The sequence below is a fragment of the Paralichthys olivaceus genome, chromosome 10 (assembly GCF_024713975.1).
Source record: "Paralichthys olivaceus isolate ysfri-2021 chromosome 10, ASM2471397v2, whole genome shotgun sequence".
Lineage (NCBI taxonomy): Eukaryota > Metazoa > Chordata > Actinopteri > Pleuronectiformes > Paralichthyidae > Paralichthys > Paralichthys olivaceus.
The window spans coordinates 2,203,229-2,212,500 of NC_091102.1; the positions used below are offsets into that span (position 1 = coordinate 2,203,229).

Below are 9,272 nucleotides of genomic sequence, written 5' to 3' on the forward strand. Positions count from 1 at the left end.
AGGACACGGAGACAGATGGAGAGAATGTGTCCGGCTCTCGTTAGCAATAAAAACCAACGTAACAACAACTGAGTCGTGTCTTTTCTCCTTAAACTCAGCGATGAACATTAGAATTTATTTACACATCTGTCGGTTTTATACTTCTCTGTAAACGTCACATGTACTAAAATCCATTTTAATTCAGTTCAGTTAAAACAATGTGACGAACAAAGTGTGCTCAGTATCTAACATTGAGAATTAATGAGGTTTGAGAAATAAACACGTGTCCACTTAATGCCACTGCGTTCAAAATACTCCACACGTGTTATTTTGATCATTTTAATGATTGATGACTTTATTCAGGTTAAGTCAATCAGACAATTCCGTTTACATGGTCGTGTGTTATTCAGACACTGGATTTAAACAGGTTAATGTTGGAGTATTGGTTTCCAGGTAAACATGTCTTTTAACTCTGAGAGAATTAAGTCAGTTTTTTTACTTTTGAAATCCTGGAGCAAGTCTAACTATTCTGCTGAACTTCCTTTTAGAGTAAGGTTCACCTCAAAGTCGTTCCTGTGTTGATTATATCTGGGCAGTAGCTCACCACCGTCAGGAAAGTGCTTCAGACGTGGAAACTGAACAAATGAATCTCTGATACATCTCTGCTTTCTACAAGTATTTTTTATTGACTAGATTTTTGTGATGCTGCATGCAACTAGAAACATTTCAGCTAAATTACATCTCGTATTCTGTACAGATCGTTACACAAACTGTGAATATGCACAAACTGTCGACTCGTTGGACGAGGCCCCGGTTCAGAAATGTCCCGACGCAAACTGGAAAGTTTAACGTCCGTCGCTCGAGCAAACAAACGTCTACGGTAATATCAGTACAACGAGGAGACATCGGTATGAAGCACAGCGGGGTGGGGGGAGGGGGTGGGGGGATGGGGTGCACTCTGGACTGTGGTTCATATGATCTGTGTGGTTACCGCGAGGAAAACTAAAACATGACAGGAGACAAGTCACAAACATCCAGCAAAGCCAACACGCACGTTGTTAGTGTGGAGATGGTTAATGTTAGAGCGTGTGCATGTTTCATGTGATGGACCAGACACACACACACACACACACACACACACACACACTCACACGTCTTTATTAAAATGCCATAGACAGTCTGCGTAGCAGCGAGGGCAGTCTCAGTGCTTCATATCTTAATCATGATCGCTGCTAACCAATCTCCTCGTCTCTCGTTTCCCGGCTGTCTCGGCTCCATCTTACTGTCCTTCCTCATGAAAACTCCTTCACCTCCACACACACACACACACACACACACATATATATATATTTAAAAAACCTCCTGACGTCAGACTCTGGTATTTAAACATAGAATCCAGATTTTTTTTCTGCAGTGCTGGCCATCATTTCATAAAGGCCTCAGCTCATTTGTCAACAGTTTCTGAAGTTGGGGATTATTGACATTTGTTAAAAACCTGATGTGGTTTCCACGGCGCCGTTGATTGACATTGCAAATGATTGAAAAAGTCTTATTGGGTCGAGACTCTGCTCTCCAGAAAAATGACTGTTGCTCTCTTTTTCAGGATATTTTAGTTTTTTTTAGCAATAAATCAAATGAAAAGACCAAAATCAACAATAACTTTATTTGGAAGTTCGTTTTCATGCTTGATTGTTTCAGGGATGATTGCTGAAAACTTCAGAGTCCAAATGTTTCAGGGATGTTTGCCACAAGAAGAGAAGGGAACTTGTTTCGATGGACAGACGAACGCACTGCTGGCTTTGGTCTTTTTTTCATGAGAACAATATAGAATCATCTTTTAAATAAACTGAATAAACATCTGGCGAGTGTGGATCATTTTCTCTCAAAGAAACTGTGAATACTGAGATTAAAAAACTCACTCTCTGTGTCGGAAGTAATAGTTCGACCAAAAAAAGTGTCGCAACAGCTAAGAGTTTCGTCATCTTGTGAAATAAATTCAAAATACACATCACACACGGACGGAAAGTCACTTTACGTCTCAGTGTTTCGTCCCTTTTGCTGTAATTCCAGTTTTTATATTATCTTTAAATGTGGAGATGGAGTTAATAAAGAAAAGATACTGAAAAAATGAAATGTAGGAAAGAGGAGAGGAAAAAGATGGAGGCAGCTGAGCGAAATGAGAAATTCAAGAAAGGAAAGGGAGGAGAGAAGGAGGCGAGAAGGAGGTTAGGGAAGAGAGGGAGGGAAGGTTGCAGACAAAAGGTAAAGCAAAGGACAAAATGAAGGAAAAGAAGGAAGAAGTAATAAATGTCGTAAAGATTAAAACAGGCGGATGATTGGCTCTGACATGTTAAAGTGCCCAGGAGATGTGGCGTACACACACACACACACACACACACACACACACACACACACACACACACACACACACACACTGACCCGAGCGTAAGCTAGCAATAGTCTCCAAGTGTGGTTGTCCTCTTGCTGAACTCACACGACCACACACACACGCACGCACACACACACACACACACAACATGGCGTTCAGGACACTCCCATTGGGATGAGCTGTCATCGCCATGGTTACAGTCTTCGAGTTCAGAGTTAGGACACACACACTTCAGTGTCCACCAAGCACACTGCAACATAAGTCAACACAAACACACACACACACCGCAAACACCTTGTGTGTGTCCTGTGAGTGTGAGTGTGTGTGTGTGTGTGTGTTTGTATGTGTGTGTCCATAATAAATCTCTCTCTCTCTCCTGGTCAGTCTCAGTGTCTCTCTCTCTCTCTCTCTCTCTCTCTCTCAGTTGGTCCTCCTGTGTTTCTGGTGCCACAGCGCGGTCGGCAGGTTCTGGCAGCCCTGGTACTCTCGTCGCATCTCCCCGTCGGTCAGCGGCGGCGTGGCGTTGCAGGGGGCGCCCGCCAGCGTCACGTTCAAGAGGCCGGCCCACGGCTCCAGCAGGTGAGATATCCCCGCAGCCTGAAAGGCATCGTGAGTGGAAGAGGTCAGGAGGTCGTTTAGAAGAGTGACGCAAGAAATCAAACTTAACGGCGAACAGTTATGTTACCTTCCCCAGGTGGTCCAGGAGGCAGATCGCAGGGCGGATGTAGGACCAGCTGCCGTCCTCCGAGCCCGCGTTCACCCTCTGGTTGTGGTGGTTGTGGGTCTGCCGCGACTGCTTTGGGATCAGGACCACGTTGAGGTGTTTCTGGGACCCTCGCAGCCTCTTGGACAGAACGCCGCTGTAGCTCTGATCCACAAAGAGCAGGACGCGAGTGGCCCTGCAGCCGGCCAGGTCGGCCAGCAGCTCGTTGACCGAGTATCGCTCCTTCAGATCGGCCTGGAGAGGGAAAGGAAGGAAGAAGACACTTAGGGTGGGTCGTCCAATCGTACGTCTTCAGAGGCTTTTCTCGCATTCTCAAAACAAACTGCTGCAGATGAGTTTGATGATCTACGAAGTTTCTTCAAATTCCTCAAATCGCATTATTACAATATTTATTGGGGTTTCTCATAGACTGTATTTAAAGATGGACGACGGGACTCCACTTCCTCCCACTCTCCAGAATCGAAGCTAAAATGTTCCATCTTGCGCATGCGTTTGATTACAGTGTTCAAACACGCAGCTCTCTGATCCGACATATTAACAGAAGATACGTTAGATTCATTAAATGTCCTGTTTACCAGCAGCTCATGACCACAGCCAAAGATGAGCTCATGTCCTCATTTTCAGAAAACTTCTCCGACAACTAATTTTTTCCTAAACTGTGTGCAGCACTTGTTTTTCTTACGATGCCGTTGAGGTTGGCGTCCCACAGCAGCATGGTGCCATCGTTGCGTGTGGGCGAGTTCAGGTAGAGAACCAGCGTGTCGGCGCAGTGCTGCTTCCTGCAGACGTACGACACGTGGTTACGAATCACCGCTTTCTCTGTCGCCGAGTACACGCCCTCCATGTCCTCTGTCGGAGGGAAATGTGAATTAGATATTTTCATTTATGCAAATCTCACAGCAAGAGGATTAAATATTTGAATAAACAAAATACACCAAAAGAACACAAAGCAGTCAAACAGCAACAATAAAATACTGATTATATATAATAATAATACTGGCTTTATAGTTGTATAGTCACAGTTATATCTAGCTCTGTGTCACAGACTGTGTATAAAGATATAGGACACTTCCTCTAACTACCAGAAATGAAGCCAAAAAACGCTTCGACCAAAAACTGCATAAAACGACAAAACCAGCCTCGAGTACACGTCCCATTCACCAACATGGAGGAGGAGGACTACAGTCTATGTTCTTCATGGTTAAAACTTTACTTTTTATATTTAGTCTAGTTTTGTACCTTTACTTATCGACAAACTCAAAATCTAAACGCAGGATGTTTACGGCTAATGGAGTATTTTATACTTGAGTAGATCCAGTTTTACTTAAATACATTTTATGAATCCTTCTTCCATCGTTAGTGTTTTTTCGTGTTTTTTTAATTGAAATCTTCGTACCAGGAAGTTGTCCACTGCTGGCAAAGAAGGTCTTGATGTGATCTTTATGAAAGCCGTTGTTCCGCAGCATCTTATAGAACCTCTGAAGATTTTCAATGTGACGCTGGAACGTCATCTGCTGCTGCCAGCCGCCTGCAGCAGGTCAGTCATCACAGTTACACATCAATGTTTGAAAATACCTTTTTAAGACGTTGGTGATGTTTTAATTTGTATTATTAATATATATTTTAAACTAACGTACCTGAGAGGAGCACGGCGTGGTCACAGGTCTGGTAGAGCCGGCAGGAGAGGTGAGTGGCGAGCGGCTGCTGGTGGCAGCGGCGGGTGTTTTTATTCAGCTCGCAGCTGGAGACAGGCAGACTCGGAGAACCCATCGGCAGCGGCTGAGGACACCTCGCAAACTCTGTGTGGTCTGTGGGAGGAAGGAACAAAGAAGGAGTCAGGGCACAGGTGTTTGTCTCGGAAACAACTTCTCAAAGGGCATTAAACACATTTCCTGACATTAAGACCGTTTGCTTGGGACCCAACCAAACATTAAAGAGGACTTTATCTCCACATATTGGCAGCATGTCGGAAGTGGGTTTTTGGTTTTTATCCTGAGGATTGACTGTGTTTGCCATAACAGCTTAAAAAAACGTTTTCCCCATAAGCTTTCTCACGACTCGCAGGTTTGTAGCGGAGGCTGCGGGTGTGGGTGGTCTTGGCAGAACGTGCATTTCGCTCAGAAAGCCTCCCACCAGGAAAAGTGCAACAGAACCCGACTGAAGCTGTAAAACGCAGGTGGATTTTAACAATCCTCGTCACTTAACGCTTGGAAAATCAACTTTCAGTGACATGCGTGAAGTGGAATCAGTTGAACGCTGGATGGATAATGACGGTGTTGGTTGTTCCTCTGACCTTTTGTGGTCTCGAGTTGAAATGTTGTTGGTGTCGATGGTTTCCTGAGGTTTTATCTATTGAGTAAAATCCTAAATGTTCCTTTGAACCGTGTCGGTGCTGAATTCCTCACCCACACATCTGAGTCTCTGCGTTCGGTTTCTGTCTCCGACCCCGACCACCAGCGGCAGGAAGTGGACTTCGCAGAGCCCTCCGACGGCCCGCTCCACCAGCCGGCCGCCGCCACTGGTGCTGACGGTGCCGCCGCGCAGGCCCCCACCCGCCAGCCGGCTGTGTCCGTTACCCATGAGCCTCTCTGGCCCGGCTTGCCGACGCTTCAGCTGGTTCTGACACCGACCCTTCAGGGCCAGAGTCAAACACTCGTCCCCTGGAGACGTGAAGAAGGTGATAGATACAGTTTTGATCAGATTGAGTGACTTCACAAGGAGTTTGACCTTTTTTGTTTCAGGCCACTACAAGATATTTAAAACACACTCACTTATAACAATTATACATAAACGTTCATCTCATCTTATCTTGGTGATCGTTATCAAACATAGCCTGAAGAACCCAAAGCTCCATCGTGCTCCTTTTGATTTCACTTCTCTCTTCACCTCCTTTGCCCTCTGTCATTTATCTCCTTCACTCCCCTAGCTTCTGGTTTATCTCACATTTTCTCCCCCTTTCCCCTCCTCCATCTCTCCTCCTCCCTCCACTCTCCTCCAGGGTTAAATTTGGCCCAAAGAAAGTTTTGCTCTTAGAGATGTTGTTCGATCCCCGTCCACGGGACCCAGCAGGGGGCCCCCGTGCTCCGTGTGCATGAATAATTGACCGGTGTGTGTTTGTGCAACACGAAGCCAAATTCACCTCAACATCTGGCCCCAACCTCTCTCACAGCAGGAGGTCAGCGACTCTCACTTCAACACGCGATGACTTTACAGAACCTGTGAGGACCGACGCAGAACACATTGACTTCCTGTCCCATTAGACCCGTTTCTACATGAATGAAGCACTTTGGAGACTTTTACTCTTTTGGCTTTTTGTCCACTGTGAAGCGAGCGTTTTATTTTAGACGCACGGAGGTTTGATGATGTCACAAAGGTTTGAAAGGTTTGAAATCCTCTCAACAGAGGCGCTGGTCCCGACACATGTTTTTAGAACTTTAGAAGACAGATTAGAGTGAGTATGTTACAAACCAGACCTCCTCCATGTTAGCAGATGGGACATGGACCTTCTTATCTGACCTTGGTTCTCTTATCCTTTGCTCTAAACTAAAAGGAAATTAAACTGAATTTTCATATTCTTCGTCTGAACATCATAATAAACAAAACAGGAAAAGATGAACAACCAGAGATATTCCCACGTTGCAAATGTCCTTAGCGTGAATCTTAAACCACAAATAGAAAATGCAAACACACGCAGGCGGAGACATCGCAGGTGTAGCTGTGGGAACAAAGTGCTGAAGTCGGGTCGAACGCGCTCTGAGCAGGAAAACGTCCTGCATCGCACAATGAGCTATAAATGGGTCCACGCGCGTCCAACTCGTCTCTTCTGCTCCAGTTAAAGGCAAAACCAGCGCACTCAGTACACACAACATACACACACAACACACACACACAACACACACACACAACATACACACGTGCATACACTGTGTATTTGGTGCACGTGTTCAAGGAGAAATTCATAAACAGCTTTAAGTATAGATGCAACGAGAACTCCTGAAAACTGTCGACAGGCCTCGTCTCGTCCTCACGCTCAGGGCTCTCCTTACGCCACCTTACCCATAGTGCCTTTCTCCACTATCATGGCACTCTATGCTGCTATGATTCCGTCCCCTCACCACCGCACTGCCACCAGCGTCAAGGCCCCATCTAAAGCTCCCTACCTGTCGGATTGGCCGCTATTAGTAATGTATTAGTAGTTCTGTCTTCTGTCAAGATTACTGAGTTGATGTACTTATCTAGATAATATTTAGTCGTAGTAGTTTGGGACATTTGAAATCACATCATCTGCACAGAAACAGATATTTAAGTAGAGATTAGGGAGACTGATTATTACTCTGTACGATGTAAACAGCAATGGGCCGAGAAAAGAACCCTGCAGAACACCATCAGGTGTTATTATCGCTTCTGCTACTTTTGGAACTATCACAAGTGCTGCTACTATTTTACTACGACCACATGATGCTGTCTGTACTATTTGTAGTGCATCCGGGAAAAGGAAACTTTATATTCTATATTTTTAGCTGATAAATACTTCCATTACTTCCATTACACACTATACACAGTCAAATGTAGATGTTTTGAGAACTTTGCACAAATGAAATCAGACGGACTCACCCAGGTAAATGCCGTCCAGGTGGGAGCATCTCTTCTTCGTCACGTTCACGTCCACATAGAAGAGGACCACCGGGTGTCCAAAGTTTTCCCCGGGGCTGGGATCCAGCACCAGCACGGCATCGTGGGCCATGGATCCAGGGAAAGGCTGCTGGTGTCCATTCGGCATCTGGCTGATGCCGAAGCCTCCCCGAGGTTTGGAGCCCACTGTCCCACCTGAGGAGTCCGGCAGGATGGCCAGAACTTTGTCCGAGGAACCTGAAGGGTTGTGGAAGAGCAGACTCCTCATTGTAGCACAAATCAACTGTAATGATCCATTAAAGAGAGAAATTTGATTGTGGAAGTTAATTCTACTATTTTGGAGTAAAATAAAATAGAAATACCTCAACACACTTCAACAGTACCCGCAAATTTCTAAATATTTAATACAGATGCAGGTTTTAAAGATTTTTGATTTAATATTCATAAATATAATTTAATGTTCATAAATATATTTTAATGTATTATTTATTCTAATATTAATTTGATTTAATCATCTTAACATCTTGACCCACATTAATATTGATTCTAATATTCAGACCAAGGCACAAAAATGATTCAGTCTTTTGCAATTAATTCAGAATAAAACATTTATTGAAATTAATCTAACTTTGAATTTGAGCATCACAACTTTATTATTTGAGTTTCAAACAGAACATTTAACCCTTTGACTTGTTTTAAGGTGGTGCAGAGAATAAGAACCATTTAATCAGTGGACTATGTTTATTCTAAGACAATTAATCTCTTAATCCTTATAAATTAATTTTCTCCTTTTCTTCATAATCAAAGAGATTTAATTATATTCTGTTTGAGCCAAAGATTTTTTTCCCCACAAACGTCATAAGATTCTCACACAGAATAAGAAACACTGTGGTGATGCGTGACCTTTGACCTCTGTACCTGCCGTGGTGCGTGGCTCCGACACGTAAACGGCCACGGCGGACGGCGGGAGGTGGGCGAGCTGCCTGCACTCCGCCTCGGAGAGCGAGGACATGCGGAGGCACCGGTCCAGCTGGTCCCACTGCAGAGACTGGAGGCCGGAGCGGACCCAGCGCTCCAGCCGGCCCGGGGAGATCACGCCGCCTGCGGAGGCCGGGACGGAAACATGGAGGCTGAGGATGCTGAGCGGAGCAGCCAGAAGCAGCAGGAGCCTCATTCTCACACCAGGGATCAGCTCGTTCTTTAACCTCGGATTTCTGGTTCCTCCTTTAGTTCTGATTATTCCTCCTCAGTTCTCCTTCTTTTAATTCGTCCTCTTTTTGTTCTTCTTCTCTCGGTTTATCACTTTCTCTCCCGGTGCTCTTGATTATTCCCTTTCTTCTCTGTATCTGCTCTGAACCTCCTGGTCCTCTTTTCTCCTCCTGTATCCTCCAGATGTTCCTCTTCTCCTCTGTTTCCTTTTATTCCTTCACTTTTGTCTCCTCACTTGAGCATTTTTGTCCTCAAGCTTTTCCCGTTTTGTGTCCAGTTGTTTTCTTCCAGAAAAATATATTAAAATAAACTTTTTGTCCTCTTCACGCTGAGAATCTG

The 9,272-nt window shown here is 44.8% G+C and overlaps 1 protein-coding gene across 1 annotated transcript in view; it reads right to left on the reverse strand.

Moving 5' to 3' along the window:
* Positions 1–642: 642 nt before the first annotated feature.
* Positions 643–9,272, reverse strand: part of LOC109644969 (uncharacterized) — a 9,832-nt gene continuing 1,202 nt past the window's right edge. The window contains exons 1-8 of the mRNA XM_020110450.2: positions 8,643–9,272; positions 7,707–7,961; positions 5,498–5,752; positions 4,730–4,900; positions 4,489–4,620; positions 3,775–3,941; positions 3,054–3,326; positions 643–2,965 (exon numbers count right to left, since the gene is read on the reverse strand). The exon at positions 8,643–9,272 is cut by the window's right edge and continues 1,202 nt beyond it. Coding sequence (XP_019966009.2) covers positions 2,789–2,965; positions 3,054–3,326; positions 3,775–3,941; positions 4,489–4,620; positions 4,730–4,900; positions 5,498–5,752; positions 7,707–7,961; positions 8,643–8,898 — 1,686 coding nt within the window. The 5' untranslated portion in view covers positions 8,899–9,272 and the 3' untranslated portion in view covers positions 643–2,788. The remainder of the gene's footprint in view (positions 2,966–3,053; positions 3,327–3,774; positions 3,942–4,488; positions 4,621–4,729; positions 4,901–5,497; positions 5,753–7,706; positions 7,962–8,642) is intronic.